The sequence below is a fragment of the Diadema antillarum genome, unplaced genomic scaffold, assembly GCF_040938485.1.
Source record: "Diadema antillarum isolate AM-2024a unplaced genomic scaffold, OU_Dant_1.0 seq00000244_RagTag, whole genome shotgun sequence".
NCBI lineage: Eukaryota > Metazoa > Echinodermata > Echinoidea > Diadematoida > Diadematidae > Diadema > Diadema antillarum.
In genome coordinates, this window is record NW_027271288.1 from 17,037 (window position 1) to 40,066 (window position 23,030).

A 23,030-nucleotide genomic window follows, 5' to 3' on the forward strand; every position below is an offset into this window, starting at 1 on the left:
TTGTTCAACATATTTTAACAGGGATATTCCATTCAGTTACTGCTGATATCCAGCAGACCTGCTTTTCAAGGAAGCCCTGTAGACAGTAAACATAGACTTTCAAATTAAAACGAACAATTCAAAAATAAAAAACAGCAAAATATATACAGTATTTACGAATCATTCTTTACAACTACACTGCAAAGGTCACTAAATGGATACCAGTGTAGTAGTAAACAAATCAACTCGATACAGAATCAGATAAACGAAAAAAAAATATTTTCCATCATGCTTTGGCAAACTAAGATCATAAGGTATGCAGTTATGGTCGACAGTGCTTCTTAGAAAGGGGCAATGAGTTCAGCGTCTGGGCGGGAAGGTGTATAAACATATTAAAGAGCGTTGGACCATATTAAGAAAAACTATGTTTTTTGTACTCGATGTTAACCTGAGGAACAAACAGTTGACTGTTGGTAGCACACCGTGTTGCGTAGTAAACAGGTTGCTGTGTGATCAGGCGATTCAGGTAAGGCAGTGCAAACCTGTTCAAGATTAGACCATGTGACAATGCTGACCAGTATTTTATCCTGTCTTCGATATTTTGCCAATTTAGTGTTGGAATATATTGTGATACAGATTCTTGTTGCTTTATATAAAAAATCATACAAATATATTTATTTTGCATCATTTGTTATTTCTTAATGTGTAATTTGGAATATGAACCCCAGCTAACAGTAATCTATGTGGGGTAAAACTAATGAGTAATACAGATTGAGTATTTTTCTCTTATTTTGTGAGAGTTCCCTTTGTGACTTCATTCTGTGCAATCTTATCAACTGTTATAATCTTGAGTTATTGTGGGAATGAAAAAAAAAAAAATCCAGACATCTTCATGCAAAACCTCACAAGATAATGCCTCAACTTTATATCATTTGTGCAAAAAACAAAACGAAACAAAACAAAAAACTATGATACCGGTACTGCATATTTCCAAAACAATTGCCAAACATGATGTGCTCTATCTTCACTAACATCCAGCATTCTCTTTTGTTTTGTTATAATGTTTTTTCATTTAGTCATTCTTCAACTCTAGTCTAGTGTGATGCTCGAATGAGGGACTTCAGGATGGAAAATCTTTCAGCTGAACATGGCGAAAAAACATTTCATTATGATGATGACCTGCCCCCTCTTCCAGTGCCACCTCTGCAACAGACACTTCACAAGTACCTGGAATCCGGTAAAGTGTGCTTTTATATCCCTGGTTTGTTGTAGTTTCTGCTATCTACCTCTTTTCTTCTCCGTTTTCTTATGAAATTGCAGATAAGGGATTTAATTTTGGTGGCTGATACCAACAATTTCGTAGTAATCTATCTACAGACCCCAAAAATGAAGGAAAAAGGAAGAGAAGAAAATATGTTTTTGGATACCCTTATCTAGACAAATGCACCTTTCTGGATACCAGCATAATTATTATATTTTGAACTTTGCAACAACAAAAAAATGATGTCAATTGTGAATATTATCAGTTTGATAAAATGTTGTTATCTATTGCTTTTTTATCTTGTCAGAATCCTTATGTAGATAACTTGATTTGAATTGATGAAAGCACATGCAATTTTTGGAGTGGTAAATCTGTTCTCTTCCTTTAAGTTTGACCCACCTCTTACACTTGTGTCTATGGATAATGAGTATTATAAGTCTTAAAGCTAGAGCACTATTTTCAATTTCTCATTTACAGTGAAACCGTTCCTGTCTGAGGAGGACTTTCAGGAAACACAAAGAATTGTGGGAAGTTTTGGACAAGGACTAGGCAGAACTCTCCATGCTAAACTTGTTGAGAAATCCAAGACGGTGAAAAATTGGGTAAATGCAAAGAAAAACACAGAATGCTTGTGATGTTGTTTGTGTTACAATATGATATTGAGCAGTAAAGTTATTGTGATAATTGTATCCTCTGCACTGTACCACTCCGTAGGATAATGATGATGATGTATAATAATTGAGAGATATTCATCATCAATAATAAAGTCAATCTAAAACAAGCGAACCTTTTTGTAGGTATTGCAATAATCGTAATTATTATTTTTTATTGCCATTGTCATCATTATTATTTTGACTGCTGTGGGTAGTACCATTTTGGGTAAAGTATACTTCAGCCAAATAACAGGAATTCTATTTGCAAACCATCGTGATTTATCTCTTTTTATTCTTCCAACAGAAAAACATAGTGCCTTTATCACATATGATGCAGAAACATCATGCAAATTGTGTTTCTGCAAACTTTTTGCAAAGGTTCCATATCATGCACTCAATAGAATTCTATGAAATAGTGTTCCATAGAAATAGACTTGTTTGCATAAATAAGGATGTGATCATTAGAGAGTGGTGCAGGGATCTTAGGTGAAGGGCCAATTCTAAAATCTATCATTTATGTGGTATTACCTACAGAGACATAATGATTGGAAATTGTGCTGCCACTTGTTCAAGTGTTCTTTCTGAATCTTCATGTCTTATTTTTTTTTTAATACATTTCCTATTGAGCCCCCATGACAATGGCTTATGTAATGTGTGTGTATTTGTGTGCCTGTTTTGTTCTGTTTTGTTTTTTTCAGGATAAATGCAGGGCAGAAGCAGCAGAAAATGATTTATAAATCATATACATTTGTATTATTCCATTTTTTAATCCTTGCAAAGGGCATTGGTGGGGGTTTCTAGGCTGTCAAGTGTTTAGATTGTCAAAGAGATCAAATACCTTATTAAAGTGAATACAAAGTGCAAATGCACGCATTTGTCTAGTATAGCCATTGTAACCCTGAACTGCCCAGTATTTACTCACTGAGCACACACACAAAACTCGCCATGCTGTGGTGATAGTATGTGGCCATTGTTAGGTTCTAGACACCACTCTATAGTAATGGAAGCTCTGGTTTGTTGTTTGAGCACAAAGTCTACAAAGTCAAGAATAAGAGGGGGTACTCATAGTCATAGACACCAAGGTGACTTACCTTGATTGATATGTACAGTAAATCATTAATTTTGTGATGTTTGCAAACGTACCGAGATTGCTTAATTTGAAACAATTTTGTAATGAAGCAAACTCCAATCAAGTTTGTAATCAAGCAAATTTGCTATGTCAATTCACATGTGAATATAAACTGGAATAGCAGAGGGTGATTTGAAACTTAATTACAATTAAGTTTCAAATCTCGATCCAGAGATGTTTTTCAATCATGTTTTGCCAGAATTAACCCTAACTAGGCCGGGGGGGGGGGGGGGGGGGGGGCCTCGGCCCCCCCTCCGAGGCCCCCCCTCCCCGCCGATGTTCCGCGCGATGTATCACTGTCGTGAAAAGCTATCACCACGATGTTTCATGGCTTTCTTCTTTCGAGTCTCCCGCATCTTTTGACACCAAATATGCGATGCCCGGGCGCGTGGTTGCAAAGTTGTGCATGAATTTGTACGTGCATGTCAGACCAAAAATTGCTCAAAAACGTGAATTTGTGTACAATTTCAATGCAAACTGTGCTTACAGGCAAATTACATAAAAGCATGATTATTTGAGGGTTTCATTGATTAAAATCAATTAATAACACAGTTTGTGGTTAAGAACAATGTTGTGGACAAATTTCATCAAAAAAACAATGAAAAACAAAGTTTAAAAAACAAAGAAATACATAAGAAATTAAAAAACAATACAATTCTTATAAGAATTTTTTTTGATCACACATTTTTTTCTCTTACGTTTGCTAAGGACACTAAAATGAATATTTGAACAAAAAATGTGTCTTTTGAACTTTACTTAGTGATTTATACCAAATTGTCTGATTTCATGCATTATTATGCATAAATTAGCATAATTTAGCATAAATTATAACTTTTTGAAAAATTAACTTCATGGTACTGTAGATTACGTCGTAGGCAATTTGTGTGCCAATTTTCATTGCGATCGCGCGGTCGACGGCCGAGATCTGAAGGGTGGGGTTGGGGTGGGCTTGGTAGCCTTGTAATTTGGGAGTATTGTAATTCATATTTGTTTGTACATTCTTTTCTTTACAAATTATAAGATTTAATATGAAAATTGATTTTTTTGGTGTGCTCTGTGTCTCTTCTTCCATGCAGCTTGAGCAGTGGTGGGAGGAGAATGCATATCTAGCAACGCGTCTACCCCTGGGGGTGTTACAAAACCCCTCTGGACCAGTCCCCAGCCAAGAGTCTGTTTGGCCTCCCAGAGAGGGCTCACAGCTGGAGAGGGCTGCCATCGCACTCTGGCATGTAATGTCGTATCACGAAATAGTCAGGAAGTAAGTTATTTATTGGAATTACCCCCCTTTTTGGAGTTTTGTTATGCACTTCTTGACATAGTACCAGAGTTACAGCTTTTTCAATGACAAATGCAATTTAGTGATGTTCAGTAAAAGTAGTGTATATTGTGATAGTGACAATGATGATCATAGTTATAATAGTTGTAATATGGATGAAAAATAGTAGCAGTGATGAATATGATGATAATGATAGCAGCAGTGATTGTGACCATAACCAGTATATTATATGTATAATGCTGTCTTGACTGCATATCTGTTATTCATTCATTAAAGAATTTTCATGGTCCTTTTTAGGACCACTCTCAATTCAAGAAAGAATACATGGTGCACCATGAAACCACCTTCTTCCAGATGTTCCACAACCATGGCAGCCTCAAAAGAATACATACTTCAACAAAGTAATCAAAGAAAACTGAGACAGAGTACAAATCATTGTTTGCGCTGTTTTGATGTAGAGAACAGTATCCAGTGGAGAAGAATCGTGCAGGGACACGCATCTTCTCTATGAACCAGCTGAAGGGAATGTTTCACACTTGCCGGGAGCCTGGCATAGAACGAGATACACTTCACAGATACTTCAAGACAGGTATGAACATATCTGCATACTTGTCATCTTCATTTATAGTGTCATGGTCTGAGACTGATAATCATTACTAGCATTCATAGACACCATAGAAGCAGACAAAGTCTTTTCTTAGCCATACAAAGTTTTGCCGCAATTTCACATTGTGTTTCAAATTAGCTTGAACTTGTTGAAGACGAGCAGATCTTTTTATCACCCACCTGCCAATAGACAATAGACAACGGTCCAGGTAATAGTATGCTTGGGACTGATATTAAACAAATTGAAATCAGAAGAGCAGAATGGTAGGGATTTCATCAAAATCAGATCTACATGAGAAAGTTGTTGAATTCTATAGTTTCATGTAATTTTTTTTATAAAAAAAGTGATTTTAATTACATTTTACACACAGAAATTAACAGAGGTGATTGTCGTCCCTTCACTTTGTTTCCCATTGACCTGAACACATCTTTTACAAAGTTTCATTTTTTTTTAACCTGAAATTAAAAGGAATAAGTTCTTTCCCACAAAAAAAAAATCTATTCTTGCTTTAATCCTCAAATGATGATTTTTCAGTGTCAAGGGGTTTTATTTTCAGTAATTTTTTGTTTTTGTTTTGACCAGTGGAAGAGTTGTAAAGTGATGGCAACGTTGCGTTTTCATATCTGCCTTTGTGGTTGTGACTGATATCATTCGGTGAAAATATGTGAAACTTCAAATTCAGTTGCTTTCTTGTTTCATGTCTAAGTTTAATGAAACTGCTACCAATCGGTTTGCCTGACTATACCATATTCATATTTATTCAACTTAAACCCGTTGAAGACAAGTCCCTAGTATATTTTGGGGCAGGTGTCTATGAGAAATGCGTATTATTACTATTTAACAAAATCAGCTCATCCTCAATGGGTTGTGCATGGTGTTACATTTTCATTTCATTAAAAAAAGGGGGATGAAGGAGGAGTTAGAAAAAAAAAATGATAGGGTGAGACTATACAGATAAAGAAAAAGAGGGTAAAAAGAGGAATAAAGGGAGAACGGGATTGTCAACAAAATGTAGGCTGAGAGAGGGAAGACGAGATAAAGAGGATGGTGAGAAAATACTGAGAAGTGGGGAAAAGAAAAAATACTTAGATATAGCGTACATAACAGTAACCATTTTTCACTCCACATGATATTGTGTTGTATTTCAACTCTCTTGTTGTTTGGTTATGCACCATGTTTACATTTGTGTTTTATTAATTGACATCTCCAGTTTTAAAGAACTTTTGACAAACAGTAAGAGTCACACTTATATTCTTTGTTATCAAGATATATATTTATGCAGGGTATCCTGAAGTACAAAAGCGTGTGTCAATGCCTGTTTTTTGTCTTGTATTCCCTAATTGTAATGTTTTAATCATTGTTTTGTGATGAATTACTGAAAAAATTTACGTATTTCTTCCTTGCAGAGCAAGAGGGACCATGCCCAAGGCACATACATGTCATGTGTAATGGTCACATTTTCAAGATGTATCCATTTGACAACAAGGGAGATTTGAACTCAGCACCAGAATTGTTCAGGTAGATCATACACATTTTTAGAATAGTCAGATTGCAGCCTTCTTTGTTTCGTATGCTAAACAAAATTTCCATTTATACTAGTTCGATTCTTAAAAAAAAAAAATTGAAGTACCGTCAATATTGCCTATTAAGTCAAATACAAAGAGACTGGAGAATGTTAGAATTACGTGAATATTATCTTTCACATAAGAAGTATTAAAAGACACGTTTACTGTATATGCCGTGTAGTGAGTCTAATGTTTCGCAAATGAAGACTTCGTGACATTTTAGCGAGTGGTTGATTTTGCGATCATGGAGTACAGTGATGGGTGAAGAAAGGTGTGCATGCACATCACATGCATGTCGAGATCAGAGTTTATATTTTTGCATGTTATCAAATTCGCAAATAACACCTGACTTGGAAAAATGGCATACTGTATACAGTATGTGTATAGCCAGACTTTTGACTTGTGCAGGGTTGACTTTGGATGAGGACAACTGTAGTTTCAAGTCAATGATGTAAATTGGAGATTGTAAGTTCATGATATCGTCACCTTGCTTATTTGGATATGATTTATTTTGTGACCAATATCTTTATTAGTGGAAAATGATTGACTGTTAGACTTCCCCAAATATCTTTACTTTGTGTGTGATTTTGATAAAAATTTGTACCATTCACTTTATAGCTGCTATCAACTGATTTACTGAAGTCAACTTGAATGGGTAGTGCATTCTGAAGGGTAGTTGATCTGAAAATGAAATTAAGTTCATAATACTGAAGGTCCAATCATTATTTTGCAAACACACAAATTCCATATACGTAGATGTTCATTCATCCGAAAAGGAAACAGGGTATGATAATCCAAACATTCATGGATACTGAAGTGTATTATTCCACTCATGCTCTCCTTCAGGAATTATATTTTTGTAGATTGTGAAATTCGTCAAAATAAAAACTTCACAAAATATTATGGTGTATACAGTAATTACTATGATTAAATTGTTCCGTAGGCAGCTGACGTACATCAAGGAAATGAGTCAAGAGAGGGGTCAGTGCATAGGAGCTCTTACAGGAGATGACCGGACCACCTCTGCAAAAGTAAGTCAGTTGCCCACTGTCGGCAACAGTTTATAGACTCGGTCTTGTGAACTGAAACCTAGAGTGTTCACTGCTGTTGCTATGTTTCTGTCACACGTGTGGTATCTGTTCCACCTGTGTAATGAGCATGATGTTATTGCCAGAACTTGTAGCGATGTATGTTTATGTGCTTTCCTGCTCTTTTTTTTTTTTTTTTTTTTTTTTTTTTTTTGCCGTGATATTGTTTTCTGTGTTCAACACCAATAAAATGAAACTTTTTGGCTGTAATTCTCCCCTCCTCCTCCTCCCAAATTTGTGATTGCTCTTAGAACACTTCAGATGATAAAGATATTAAAAAACAAGATGTTTTAATAATTACAATTTTGGCTAGTGTGACACTCCGTGAAGTGGTGACACTGTCACCTTCTAACGCTAGAAGTCTTATTATTTTCTCACACAGCGTGGCCAAGAAGTTTCCTTTGTGATGAAATTCTATAATGTGAATATACAACTGTAAATGAATAGAAATGTGGTTGGGCAACAAAGCTTGGGTCCTGCAGTAACCTTCAGCATCTCATAGCGTATGCTGAATATATGCTGGGATGTTAAAAGTAGTAGCATTAGCAATCATTTTCAGAACTTCCTGTACTATATATATATTTTTTTTTTTTTTTTTTTGGGGGGGGGGGGAGGAGGAGGGAGAGACTACATGTTACTCGAAAAGACTGCACTACAGGTATTAATATGACTCAATCTCTTTGTCACAGAATGACAGGAGCATCAAACTGAATATGAAGCCATCTTCAGGTATCTAGAAGATGCCTCATGCTTTCATTGAAGATAAAAATGAAACCAGAGTTTCTTTAATATTTAAAGATCCATTAATGCTTTATAGAGAGCTGTCAGAGGAGATTGACAGGTGTAATTATATTAATGCTTGCCATCTGTAGATGATCTGTAGTGAAAACAAGAAGAGGACTTACCCAAAAAAAACCACCACAAAACAAAACAAAATAAAACAAAACAAACACAACAAGAGCTTTTATCTTTTCAATACTCAGTGGCAGATCCAGAGGGGGCTTACCATGTGCGCGGCCCCTCTTTATTTTTGTAAAAACAAAAGAAATAAAAAGAAAAAAAAGATGGGAGGGATGCATGCCCCCCCCCCCCTTTAATTTTGTAAAGGTGCCTCCCCTTTACAGAATTCTTGGATCCACCCCTGATGCTGGTCAATCAATCTTTGACAATACTTCACTTTTGATGTATGTATGTATCCATTGTAACATTTACCCAGGCCTTTGAACACCTGTGTTCTCTGGACCCAGCCAACCACGCCCACATTGAGACAATCGAGAGCAGTATCATAGGTTTCATCCTGGACGACGGACACCCACAAAGCCTTGCTGAGGTAACACAAAGGCTGAAACGCTGCTCCACATTCTAGTTGACTTTAAAGACCCGGGCCCTGTTGCCATAAAGCTGTTCATAAAGTGACACATGATTTTGCGAATAAATGGAATATGAAGTGCCAATAGTTGAATACACGTGCCCATTTTTTTTTCCCCTTACGTTTTAACAAAGTATGGCTGTATGTCAATACTTTATCTACATTGGGGCCAAAATGCACTTCAAACTAAAAACGCTTGTTAACATGTACGAATAATAATTATCATTTGCAAATTTTAACTTTACCTATTGAAATTAACAATCATTAGGAAGCCCACTTGGCCTACAGCTTTGTCACTGTCTCAATGTGAATACACACAAAGCCAAAGTATCTCAGCTGGGGTCATCTGTTACCCATGAGCATAAGCTTTGATGTACATATTCACTGACCAGTGCTATTTGCGGTTTTCAAATGTACCCCAGTGGGCAGCGAATGAATAGGAACACCCATGAATCCCAATGTTACTGGGTCTTTAATGAAGGACAAAGCTAACGTAGAGAACACTGAAAGATGTTTGTTAAACTACAGATCAGCAGTTGCAATCTTGCAAATTTCATTTGTAGAGGGAGACAAATTGGAGAAAATTCACACCTCAACCTTAACCCCTCTTATTGATATTCTCTTGCTTTCACTGGAAGTAAGGAAGTTAAGAAATTTGTAAGTTTCACATGGTTTGCCGAAATAGAAATAGCAGTCGCTTCAAAACTTGCAAAGTGGATTAGGTAATGAGCTGGGTTAACTCACCAAGGTATATGTATATTAAAGTAGTATCGGTATAAGCGATCATATACTGTTGCATAATAATTTCAACTCTGGAATATTTTGATGTTGAAGGATATACATGTATTTTTTTTTTTTGTTCTTTTCAAATTCAAAAAGAGAATTCAGGAATTTTTTTTTTTACTTTAATAGGAGATAATGACTGCTTCTCCTCATTTACTTTGCATTTGATTGTGATCATTATTATTCACTTGAAATAACATGTTTAATTAAGGGTTACCTAGTAATAAGCTTTCATTTAGCTTTTTTATATCTGATTGGAATGGCCCTTGAAATGTTCATCTCAGAATAGGACTGAGGTTTTATCAAGATGGAGGCCTTACAAGAACAATTAAAAATAGTCAGCAAAAGTGTTAACACTTTGTAATACTCTTGACGAGTAATTTGATGAGTACCGGTCTGCCAATTTTATGATAATCTAATACTGTATATGCCATATATTTAGAGAGTCTAAATTTTTGCGAATAGGGACTTCATGATTGGAGAAATAATAGGTGCACATCGCATTCATGTAATTAACTGACAGAGGCAATATTTGTGTGTGTTACTCTTTAAATTCGCAAATAGCACCTGATTCGCGAAATTCGCAAAAAAATATAAAGCTTTCAAAATATTTGGCATATGCAGTTATCCCTTGATTGCAGTAGAGCTTTAAAATCTCTTTATATGTGTGCACTTCAGAGAGATAAAGTTGGTGCACTTCCATAGACCCTGAACTTAAAGCCCCTTAACTCAAATTAAAGTACGAGTTTGGTTTTCTGCCTTGGTTACTTAGAAACTTATAATTTTGATAAACTGTGCATCACTTTAGAGCTGATGATCTCTTCTTTTGAAATCTGACATGCTTGCACACCAACAGAAAAAAAGAAAAGAAATTTCTCTTATGAGGACTTTTTTTTTTTTTTGCTTTTTGATACAAGGTCAGTAGAAGCTGTTTTGTGTGTTAGTGAATTTAGTGAATCACTTAGCCATATGTGTGCTGTGTGCTCTTATCCTCAGTGCCTCATAGTTTGACTTTATGGTGTGTATTGATTTTCCAGACCAGTCAGCATGGCATAGCTGGGCCGTCTCCACATAATAGGTGGTTTGATAAATCATACAGCATGATTGTGACTTCCAATGGAGTTCTCTGCTCAAGCATAGATGTGAGTTTTGCTCTACAGGATTCTATTAAAGTAGAAGTAGTAGTAGTAGTAGTACAGAAAGTAGTAGTAATGATAACACTGACAATAATGATAATAATGGTAATAATGATGATAATAATAATAATAATAATTATAATAATAATAATAATGATAATAATAACAATGTTAATGATAACAATCATAATAATGATAATGATAGTGATAATGATAATTATAATAATAATAAATATAAATTATCTTTATTATTATCATTATTATTATTATTATTATTATTATTCCTACTACTATATGATAATAATAATAATAATAATAATAATAATGATAATGATAATAACAATGATAATAATAACAATCATAATAATGATAATAATAGTGATAATGATAATTATAATAATAATAAATATAAATTATCATTATTATTATCATCATTATTATTATTATTATTATTCCTACTACTACTACTACTACTATTGCATTTATATGGCACTTTATACAGGTATTTCAAAGTGCACTGGTGCTATTTATACAAGGAAATTGATAAGCACAATAACATAATTACAATGCAAAACTAAAATAATAGAAATAAAAAGAAAAGAAAATATATATGTGATATAATAAGCAATGAATAGCTGTGTATGCAAAAGAAAAAATACAGCTGATTAAAAAGATTAATTTTGAGAAGAATTTTGAATGATTCAGTAGATGAGGCATTCTGATCATGAAGAGGGAGTTTATTCCAAAGGATGGGGGCAATGGACAAGAGAAATCTAAGTACAGCTGCTATGCAAATTTTGTGCTGCCTTTTAACACCAGACTTTCCGTCAAATATTGGTATGGTAGAGTATTAAATTTGAATAATATCCTTGATGATTGACTAGTGTTAAAATAGGAATTGCTTCTGAAATGAACTCAAGTGATTGTTTGTTTCATTCAGAACTTTGGTAATGATAGTAGAGTACCTACACATTTTAAAATCAATCGGACAGAAGTTAATGTAAAAGCATCTTTGATTGAAAAAAAGAAATCTGCATGATGTGAATCTATTTATGCCTTCAGTTATAAAATTGTATTCTGTGTAAATTTCACTTTCACAGTAATAAAACCCACCTTCCATTTTTGGAAGGTATCTTGGAATATTTGTTTCCAACCCAATCCACAACCTTTCTTGTAAAACACAATATTTTCACTGCATGAAATTTTCGCGAATTGGAGCCAACGGCCATTTTCACGGCATGAATTTTGGTGAGTTGCCTTTAATATTCATGATACGTATACTAATAGACAAGAACGTTCGCATGCATTTTAATTTCACGAATCTTGGCTCTTACAAAGTTCACGAAATTAAAATGCACGCAAACATTCCTTGTTTTACAGTATGTGTGTAAGCGTGCTACTGATAAAACCAATTTGAGGAAAGATTGATAAAAACCTCATTTCCTCCCATAATACTGAAAGACAAATATTACCTTTCTCTCCAGCATGCACCATTTGATGGGATGGCAGTGGTGGTCCTGTCACTCTACTTATACCAACAGCTGGTGAAAAATGGCGGGGACTGGCCAGTGAGTAGATTAAAGGGGATAGCTAGTAACTGATCATTGGGAATGCTGGGGATGATTGTTCCAATCCTTGTGGGATTCATTTAAGAGTACGTTATATATCTATTGTTGTGTGAAAATTATTTGCTTCAGAATGAGCTCATATTCAAGTAATGTGCAGTTTAATGTTTCCAGGTAAGCATGCCTGTAATTGATGGGGCGATCGTTAGCGATCGCCCCGTTACCCGTTTAGCACAATGATGTATCTGGAGAAGTATCTGGGGAGGTATTGTCAAAGAAGAGGATATATTCAGGTCTAAGTTTCTTCAGTGTATCTCCCTCTATAGATTCGATTGTTAAGATCGCTACTGCTGATCTGTAAATTAACAAATATAATTTGTAGAGGGAGACAAATTGAACAAACTTATACCTGAACCTTCACCCCTCCAAATAATATCTTTCTTTCAGGAGGATATATTCTTTGAACAGTTTGGACTTGCAGTGAAGTGGTATAAAAGTCAATGCCGGAATATCTTTCAATGAGATTTAAAAAAAATCATGGCAAATGTATATTCTTGAAAATTGTCTTCGGACATTTGATAATGTGGCCTAGTTCATATGTTCTTTTAATGAAAGTTTCATCAGATTTACATATTGTAGTTCTGAAGAAATCAGGTATGACAATATCCCTAGTTAAGTAAATGCCAAAAGAAAAAAAAAAGTCATTTTTTGCTATACGTGATGAATATTTCGTTTTGCTTACCAGTTTAAAATAGATTTCAAATTGCATGTATTATCAAAACACAATGCTAAATCACTGCATTCAATTGCAATACTATGAAAAAGAAAGTCACAAATTATTCATTGGTCAAACATAACAGTCTTTGATGTAATTGATCAATGAATGTGAAATGTTTGGTCAGTAACTTTTTGATGAATGTGGCTCACTAGAAATAATATTTCCCTAACTGCAGGGACCAAGAACTGTCCGGCCAGATGTCCCAATGCCCACAGAGCTCATTTTTACCATCGATGAGAGAGTGAAGCAGGACATTAAGCATGCCACTGACGTCTACCTCAAACTTGTAAGTTATGTAACCCTAGTATCATTATATTTTGTCATTGAAGAAAACGCATCTTCCATCAGCATGGACAGTTTTAGTTTTGTCAATTATGCATGTATTTTTTTTTTTTTTTTACTTTTTAGCTTTACCATGAAAGTTAGAATTGTTTGTTGGTATCATATCTTTATATCATTGTCGATTCAGAGTACTGCAATAATCTGTTTTTATGATTGTAAACATGTGCAATTCAGCCTTTGGCTGCCAGACATGATTTTGACAAAACCTGTTCAATCAATAAGAACACTACTGAAAAGATGCATTCCTTCTGCCACTCATCAAAGAGGATGTAGAGTAGTTATCTAGTAAGAACACCAGGTATATTGAATATGTAGGTTTAATTATGTGAGTATGTCTGCATATTCTCCATATCAATATGTGAAGTCATAAAACGAGCTGTACAAATTTTACACAGCTTTAGTTTTGCTGTGGTATGTCTTATTGATATGGGAAATATTGTAATCTGACAAAGCAGAATATTCATCTGTAGCTAAAAATAGGGACTATTCAAACGATAGATATTTAGATGCGCTGTTACCAAGGAAGCTTAGATTTCAACCCTGTTCTCGTGAAAAATAAGGCAGAAAGTGTGCATGCTGTATCCATGGTAATATTCACATCAAAGAGGGTGGATGCCGAAGTAGTTGTTTGCAGCTTTTATTATCTGTAAAGTGAGAAAGTGTTCATGTCGTTTCCGTGGTGATTGTCGTTGCAGGCGGATACCTATGAAGTTGTGTGCAGCACCTATTCTCTCTATGGCAAAGACTTTCTAAAGAAGCACAAGCTGCATCCAGATGCAGTTATCCAGCTTGCCATGCAGTTGGCATACTACACTGCATTTAAAAGGTATATGCCTGCACTCCCGTTATAACGATCACGGTTATAACGAAATTCCGGTCACAACGAAATAAAAAGTGAGGCCGCAACATTATCCTCTTTATGCTTTTTTTTTAATTGTTTGTCTCTTCGGTTACCAAGAAATTTCATTGTAACAAAAGAAAACTGCCAGTCACGAGTACTTCGTTATAATGGGAGTCTACTGTACACTATACAATGAGACTAGTTGCTTCCTCTTACACACAGAGTTTGTTAACTGTCACCCTTTGATCATTCAGCTTCAGTCGAACACTTTGGATGACTAGAAATACTAAAGACCTGGTAGCATGGGGATTGTAATTCAATCTTTATTCGTAACCAACTGGGGTACATTAAAAAACCACAATTAATGAAGCCCATCAGCAAATATTTATGTCAAAGCATACACTAATCTGTAACAGTGGACTCAAGTCGAAATTCTTTGGCTTTGTGTATACTTACATAGAGATTACCAGTTACTAGTATAACTCTTCACAATTCGTTAGGGATTCTCAAATTTTTGCACGCTGGGCAAGCCTTCCCACTCCCTAGTATCCCCATGCTACCTAGTCTTATAAGTGCAGTTAAACCAAACTCAAGATATTCTGCCCTTGTATGCTTCAGAACAAGTTATGGTCATATACCCATATAATCTGGATGATTTGCATTGATGATGTGTATGCAAATGTTATGAATTCTAATTTTTATATGGTTATTATTTTTGACATGTAGGACACCATCTTTACAAAGACAATGTGTGCTGTGCCTGGAATATCTCACATGTCATTATACATTGTGCCAGCCAGAGTGAACCAGGACAATAAGATTCTATATTTATCGAAATGTTGTGATTCCCACCTTGCCAATGAAATACATTGCATAAATGCAATAAGATCCACTGTTATGGTACATTATGTTATAAATTTCAGGAATATTAGTTGACTTTTGAATAAATGAATGGATGAATGAATGAATGAATGAAGAATGTACTGGATGAATGGGTAGTTGTATGAGAAAGTCACTGAGGGAATGAATGAATCGATTAAGTGAATATAGTATTGAATAAATGAGAAGAAAATGAGTAAATGGATGGATGAATGAATAATTAAATGAGAGAGTAACCAAGTGAATGAATGAATGAATATATAAGTGAATGTAGTACACAATGTAGTATTGAATAAAATAGAAGCAATGAATGAATTAGCAATGAATAATGACCAGTTGAATGAGAAACTGAATAATGGGATGAATAAAAGAGAGGGATAATGATAATCACTGAATTTGTCTGTTTTTGTTTCAAAGGGCTGGCGCTGCTTACGAGACAGCTACAACTCGGCAGTTCTATCGTGGTCGCACTGAGACTCATCGCTCCTGTACTATGGAGGCCATAGACTGGTGTAAAGCTATGCAGGACACAGCAGTGGATGTGAGCAAAACTCACATTACTTGAATTATAAGTGCAAACCATCTATTAAAGGTGTAATTGCATTATTATGTTTAGTCTGTTTTACTCACCCTCCAACATACATGTATGATGCTATTTTTATTTCATACTCTTGTTTTCATGGCCATGTGCTAATGTGAAGAACTTGCCAACATACATTTGTATCATTACAGTTCTAAGACAACTACCCTCCTGGACATTTACCACATACCCCTCCCTTGACCTTTGCCCTAATCCACATACCCATCATTAGATCGCACTATGCATGGTGACTTCTTTAGATTGGATTTTGATGCAAGATGTCTTGGCTCTCTGGATACAGAAAGATTTGAATCATTTTGTGATGCTGTCCTTGTTTATCATTGTGAAGGGTGTGATTTTTTTTTAAATATTGCAGAATTTGAAGAAAAGGAAAGTACTTCAGGGGGAGCCAATGGAAAAGTTGTGTACATATGTCTACAAGCAGAATGCCACTGACTTAATACATTAAGAGGCAGGCTAGCCATCAATCATAAGAGCTTACCCCATACTATAAACTATGACAAGCATCCCCATGATGCCTAGCCTTTAACCTGTTGAGGAGGGTTTGATTTTGCTGCAACACACATTTCCCATAGATGCTTGCCCAAGTATACTCTGGACTCGTCCTCAATGGGTTAAGATTAAACCACAGAACAAGAGTCCCACTTGAGTAAACCACAGAGACGGAAGAAAACATACACACATTAGCAATTAAGTTGATAATGTGCAGATACATTGTGTATTGCATGCCCTGGAAAGTTTACCAGAAAGCTAAGGGTAAATTGAGTTCAGGAAGAGACCATATAACATAACATACGCAATCTGTCCTCTCTAAGTGAGTTTAAGAGCTAACTTAAAACTTGGTTATTTAGACAAGCTTTTTTGTAAACATTTCCTTTATTCCTTTTCTCATACCTCCTTTTCACTGTTTTTTTTTTTCTCTCTGCCTCTCTTTCTTGCGCCATGAACATCTTTTCATGATGGATACCGGTGCATTACAAGTGTTCATATTATTATTATTATTATTATTATTATATTAACATTCAAGTTTGTCGATTATCATGTCCACAAGACTAGAAATTTTAAATGCGAACCGCTTGTGGATAGAGTGTTAATTATGAGAAATTTCATAATATATGAACAGAATCCCACAAAATTACATTCTTAATGGAAAGCACTCATTCCCTCCACCCATCACTGACATAAAGGGTAATAATTCTTTATTATTCTCTCTGTTTTCTGAGAGAGGGAAGACAAGTGCTCTCTCATTGTGCTAGAAAAGTGAAAATATGTTGAATTTTCTATGTATTTTCTATATTGTTTTCCATATGTGATATCACAAAGTGCTGTAGTCTTCTCATCCATGAGTGGCTGCACCAAATCTTTAAAAATGCATAAGTTTGGAACAGATTATCTGATTTACCTCAAACTTTGCTTAAATACGTTCAGCTACTGTTGCTGCATTCCCTCAGTACAGATTATGTATTTGAGTTTCATTGATTTCTGCTTTCACTTTTTTTTTTTTTCTAAATCTTTTTCAGGAGCATTTGAGTAATCTCTCCAAACTTGACGTTTTAATACATGTAGTTGTAAAGTTGGCAATCCCACTTGCCAGTAAGTGTAGCAATGTAGCTCAGTCCAACGGGAAGTCTGAGGGGACATGATAGGGATTAGGGGATTAGGTAAAGGGAGCTTTTAAGCAGGGCAGGATGGAGTGTTTAGCAGTACTGTCTCATCTCTTACTACTTTCACACAAACAGAGGCATTAGCTGTGAAAGAAAAACAAGTGTTAAGACCTGTTCCCCTCCATTGTTTTGGATTAGATTTGCATCTGTGCATAGTATTTGTACAAATGAATTGAGATGGAGCAATTGTGACAGTTCTGGTGAACATGTGTTGGACTGCTAACCGTATGTTACCTTGCGATCTGATGCAGCGATGAACAAAGTTTAATGTCACAATTCCCAATGAAGGTTTGAAATCATTAAATGTTTGTTTCTTCTAGTCATAGACCTCTTACTTTGGTTCCAGATTTAAAAAATGTGAGAGATATGACTCATAGCAAAGTTACAAGAATGGGTATGCTCCACAACTAAAGATTCTTTTCTTTTTTTTTCGATATTGTAATGACCCCTAAAAAGAATTATTTATTTTTTCTGATTTTATTTTTGCTTTTTGTGATGACATCAATATTAAAGCCAGCTGGAATATCTATATTACCTTGACTTGTGCCCAAACTGGCAATATCAAGACTGGTGTCAGAGAAGTAAAGCTCAGATAGTGTGATCAAATGATTGTCTTTGTAGCATGGAAAATTGTTTTCTGTGATTTAAGAGAATGGCAAGAAATGGCAAGTTCATTTATTTTTGCACAAGCTTCTGATTGCACAAAATTAATGAAAATTTCCACACCACAGAAATTTCTTTTTTCACAGGAACTCAATGATTTTATTGTAATAGTGTGAAATAGGTTATGCACAGTTTGCATTTTTTTTTCCTGCTTTCAAATGTATTAGCATAACAGTGACTTGTTGCAATTCTGTCTGAAAAAGATTGTTATATTAGAATAAACAATAAATTGAATCTTGATGATGGTGATATAGCTTTTATATGATATAGCAGGACAGATGGAGGCAAAATTCCCTTGCAAAACTTATCCCAACAACATGACTGCAAGCAGAATAGTCATATATTGCCAGATGTTGGGATATTATTTCACAATGGTACAGAAGATGCCTTTGACCAAATATAGGCAAGCTATGGCTCAGTGAGCTTACCCTTTACCATATTAGGGCACAACATCTAGAGGAGCAGAATGACTCAGAATCACATGGATAAATTTTGTAATTTTGTATGAAATGTTTAGTGAAAGGGATATTGCACAACATTTTGTACTTCCCCGGTGTAACTCCGCCATTTTCACCCAGTCAGTTGCCATGTAGGCCACTGGCTATTTTTCCTTAACATGATATGATTTATGTGTCTCGTTAGCTTCCTGCCAAACCACACAAAGTCTCATCTTGTTATTGATTCGAGGGAAGTGAAAGGGTGTGTGGAAAGCATCCAGAAAAAAACAAAATAACCTTTAGATTGGAATCTAAAGTTGTAGTAGTTGAATGATGTAAAACTAGTAGAAAGAGAACTCAAGAATACTTTCATTTTTGTAAATCTTTTTTTAATTGTATTATTATTATTATTTTTTTTAGCATGCTCTTCCCTTACTTTGTGGCTGACATGTGAAGAGGGTGGCATTATTCACCCTGCCCTGTAAGGGACAGAGTCAACTGCTCTTTCATCATGCTAGAAGAATAAGAATAAATAGAGTTCTCGTGGTATTTTCTTCATTTCCCTCCACCGCTACGACATCAATAATTGTCTTGTCCAGAGCTGACATCACATGGGTTTATCCAAAACTTTAAATATTGACCACTTTTTAGCCATAATTTTCCATTCATATATCTTGTTTTGTTTTTTAGTGGGTTTCTTTTGCCCACCCATGCCATTTGAGATGTAATATCATTATGATTGAAATTGAACCCTTGTAGTATATCTTCTTATTGATAGCTTCCTCAAAGTTAACATTTTCCTTTAAATGAGTAGTGTCTCTGATGCGATTTGAAAAAGAGCACATTAGGGTTATGGCAGTGAGTTGGTTAGCAGTGTTAGCCAATACAGTGTGTAGCAGTGGGGATTTCCACTGACGATCATGACTTGCCATTTTGTAATCCATGAAGTCTTCAGGGGAATTTCCCTGTAGGAGTTATCTTGAAATCATTGAATGATAAGCCCACTAAAGTTTCACTGCGTATCTTGATAGAGAAATATCAGATAGAACTGGTTTGATTCAATTACAATGTGCATGAAGTCAGGCCGATATCTCCAAACATCAGACAATTTCAAGAGAGGATAGGAACTCTAAAGTTACAACTTTAAGTCTTAAATTTAAGAATCTGATATAGATTTAGCTTGAAAAAAAAGAAAGAAAGTTCTGCACCCAGAACAAACAATTAAGGTACAATAAAAGAGCTCAAGTTAAAAGAATGTATACTTTACCTGATGAACACTAGCAATGAATATGTAGAAATTATGATATCATGATATAGAGAAGATTTTTGTTTTGAATGCCTTTGGGGCAGAAGATTAAAGCTAAATTGGTTAAAAGCTATCAAGATTCAAAGAAATTTCCCCATTAACATGTCTAGGATTTCATCATCAATTTCCACTCTTCATGTCAACTGTAGAAAACCAGCCAGCTTGCCTTGTTGAAACGAGCACACGATCGACACCTTGCACTGATGGCAGAAGCTTCCAGTGGTCAGGGGATTGACCGGCACCTCCTTGGTCTTTACCTCATCTCTCAGGAGATGGGCCTACCGGTCCCAGAGCTCTTCACGGACAAGGCCTACACTCTCAGGTCAGTGACCCCAAAAGTCCTTGACTGCAATGTCATTGACCTCATCACTCACCAATGCATACGTGTAAAGTTGTACACACTGCACTAGGCACATGCAGTTTGGTGGCACCAGTCGCCATTATGTTTAGAGATATCTGCACACCCAGAACCTTGGCTGTTGTTTCCATCTTTACAATGCACAACAGCATCATTTAGAATGGTTGCCTGCCCGGCAGAAGGGCCCTAAGGCTTGCACGATGTAAACTTCCTAGGGCCCTTAGCTTCTGCCATACATTTTGTATTTTTAACAGACAATAAAGTTCCTTGTACAAGCGACGAAATGCTAATAAGGATTGTACGTGTTGTCTTTTTAGTTTTGTTTGAATGAAGGCATGGTCACATCAGGTCCGTACGAACAACAGGGCAAAATCCTCTCTGATATAGATAATATTTGTATCTTGTCTCAATGTGTATGATGGTGTCCAGGATGTTTCATGATTATTTCAGAGTGTTTGTCTTGATGGCAGAAAGGTTTGAAAAGCTATGTTAAACAGGTAATTTGGATATATGTAGCTAGAGGAGTAAAGAGATTCTTGAAATGGGTTTTTCACCTTTCAGTGGAGGTGGAGGTAACTTCCCTCTCTCTACCAGCACCCTTGGGTACACCCCTATCCTGGGAGCCATAGCCCCTATGAGGCAGGATGGATATATGTGCTGCTACAGGATCGGCAGCAATGAGTGAGTTATGACTTTCTTTTTTCTTCCTTGTTCTTTTGCTGTTGTTGTTGTCTTTATGCTCACCTGTTCATCCTCAACATGTTTCATTCGTTTATACAGTCACCTTCCCTGTTTTTGTGATGCACATTGTTGTCCCTGAGTGGGCCTGCTAATTAAGTCAAGTCTACCTGTTGTAGACTTGTCCCAAGTATTCTCGCTCTCGAGTAAATAGGAAGTGTGTGTTGCAGGAAAATCAGTCCATATTCAATAGGTTAGCAGTAATTATCTACAATGCTGCAGAAAAAGCAGGCAAGCTACATCAAAGTGGCTTTGAATAGCACATAAAGGGGTAATTAACCCCTTCAGCACCATTTTCAAAATGCCATCTAGACATTTTTTGTATATATTGGTTACTGCTAGTCATGACAGGGTAAAGCAGATTCAGTTGCAAAGTGCAGGTTTTGTGTGCTTGTCACAAATTTTGAAGCGTTCATCATAATTACACGGACTTTGCCACAAGCCTCTGCAGCATATGTCTGTAATACCACCCTCTGCAGGTTCCAGTTCACGGTCAGTGCCTTCAAGAACTGCTCGGAAACAGATGCCAACCGCTTCTTCCACCAAATCACGCTCTCCCTCAATCGGATATGGAATCTCCTACAGTGTGCCAAACTTTAATCCCGGCCATCAGATGGTGGTTGATTTGCTATTCAGATGGAATATACCTTAGGCATATAGTGAACTTAGAAAATGCAGAGCAATTGAAGAGGACATATCAGAGAAAATTTTAGGATATTTTGAGTCATTGGTCAAGAGTTATGAATTTTGAAAAAGAAAATGGTTTAAACCAATATGTGCTGAAAATCCTGGGTGGGAAGATTAACAATACATACTGTTACAATAGTACAGCAATATAAAGAATTTTAAAGGAATGCTACAAAATTCTCTTTGTTTTTAAAAACTTGTTAAGTACTTTCATGAAAAGTACATGTTCTGTCAACTTACTACAAATATATGTTAATACTCTCCTTCCATTCTGAAGGAGGCATGTCAAGTGCTTTTTCATTATGTTGGACAAAATAGAATATGGAACCCTTTCTATTTTTTTATGCCTCCGCCACGAAGTGGTGCCGGAGGCATTATGTTTTCGGGTTGTCCGTCCGTCCGTCCGTCCGTCCGTCCGTCCGTCCTTCCGTCCGTCCGTCCGTCCGTCCTTCCGTCCGTCCGTCCTTCCGTCCGTCCGTAATGAATTTTGTGGACAGGGTAACTACCAAAACCTTTTGAGGTATCCTAATGAAACTTGGCATGTATGTGTATTAGGGGGTGAAGTTGTGCCTATCAACTTTTGGGTGCACATGCTCAAGGTCAAAGGTCAAAAGGTCAAGGTCAAATGCTTAAAATTTTACTATTTCCCCCATATCTATGCAATGCCTGAAGATATTTTCTTGAAATTTAGTGTATACATGTACTACCCAATTAAGATTCTCTGGTGAAAGTTTGGGGTCATGAGGTGAAAAGGTCAAAGGTCAAAAGGTCAAGTAAAATGTTAAAATTTCACTTTTTTTCTTTGTATCTTGGAAATTGTTCAAGGTATCTTCATGGAACATAGTGTATATGCATCTACTGACTGGCAGTGGTTATCTAGGGAATTTAGGGTTCATGGGGTCAAAGGTCAGGGGTCAAAGGTCAAGGGCAATACTTCAAAATCTTACTATTTTCCTTATATTTATGCAATGCCAGCAGGATATTTTTTTTTTTAAACTTGATGTATGCATGTCTAACCCAATAGAGATTCTCTGGGATTTTTTTTTTTTGCCAAGAAGGTCAAAGGTCAAAAGGTCAAAGATCATGTGAAAGTGCTGAACTTACTTTTTTCTCCATATCTCGGAAGTGGCTCAAGTTATCTTGAAACTTAGTACATGCTGAATTTATGTATGTTCTGCCTGACAGTACTTCTCTTATAAATCAAAGGCCAGATGAAAATGATAACAATTTACTGTTCAATACAGAAATTGCGCTTTTTCTCCATACCTTGAAAATTACTCAGTGCATAAACTTATGAAATGGTCAAAGTCAAGTTAAAGTTCTTA

General features: G+C 35.8%; 1 protein-coding gene across 1 annotated transcript; it reads left to right on the forward strand.

Annotated features, from left to right (window-relative positions):
- Positions 1–1,093: 1,093 nt before the first annotated feature.
- Positions 1,094–21,951, forward strand: LOC139729515 (peroxisomal carnitine O-octanoyltransferase-like). Its single transcript, XM_071640440.1, has 15 exons — positions 1,094–1,216; positions 1,718–1,842; positions 4,099–4,280; positions 4,757–4,887; positions 6,312–6,423; positions 7,414–7,501; positions 8,775–8,888; positions 10,748–10,852; positions 12,331–12,414; positions 13,365–13,475; positions 14,227–14,357; positions 15,669–15,792; positions 20,072–20,244; positions 20,842–20,961; positions 21,498–21,951. Exons 1-15 carry the CDS (start codon positions 1,105–1,107, stop codon positions 21,616–21,618), a joined length of 1,833 nt encoding a protein of 610 aa, XP_071496541.1. The 5' UTR covers positions 1,094–1,104; the 3' UTR covers positions 21,619–21,951.
- Positions 21,952–23,030: the final 1,079 nt, after the last annotated feature.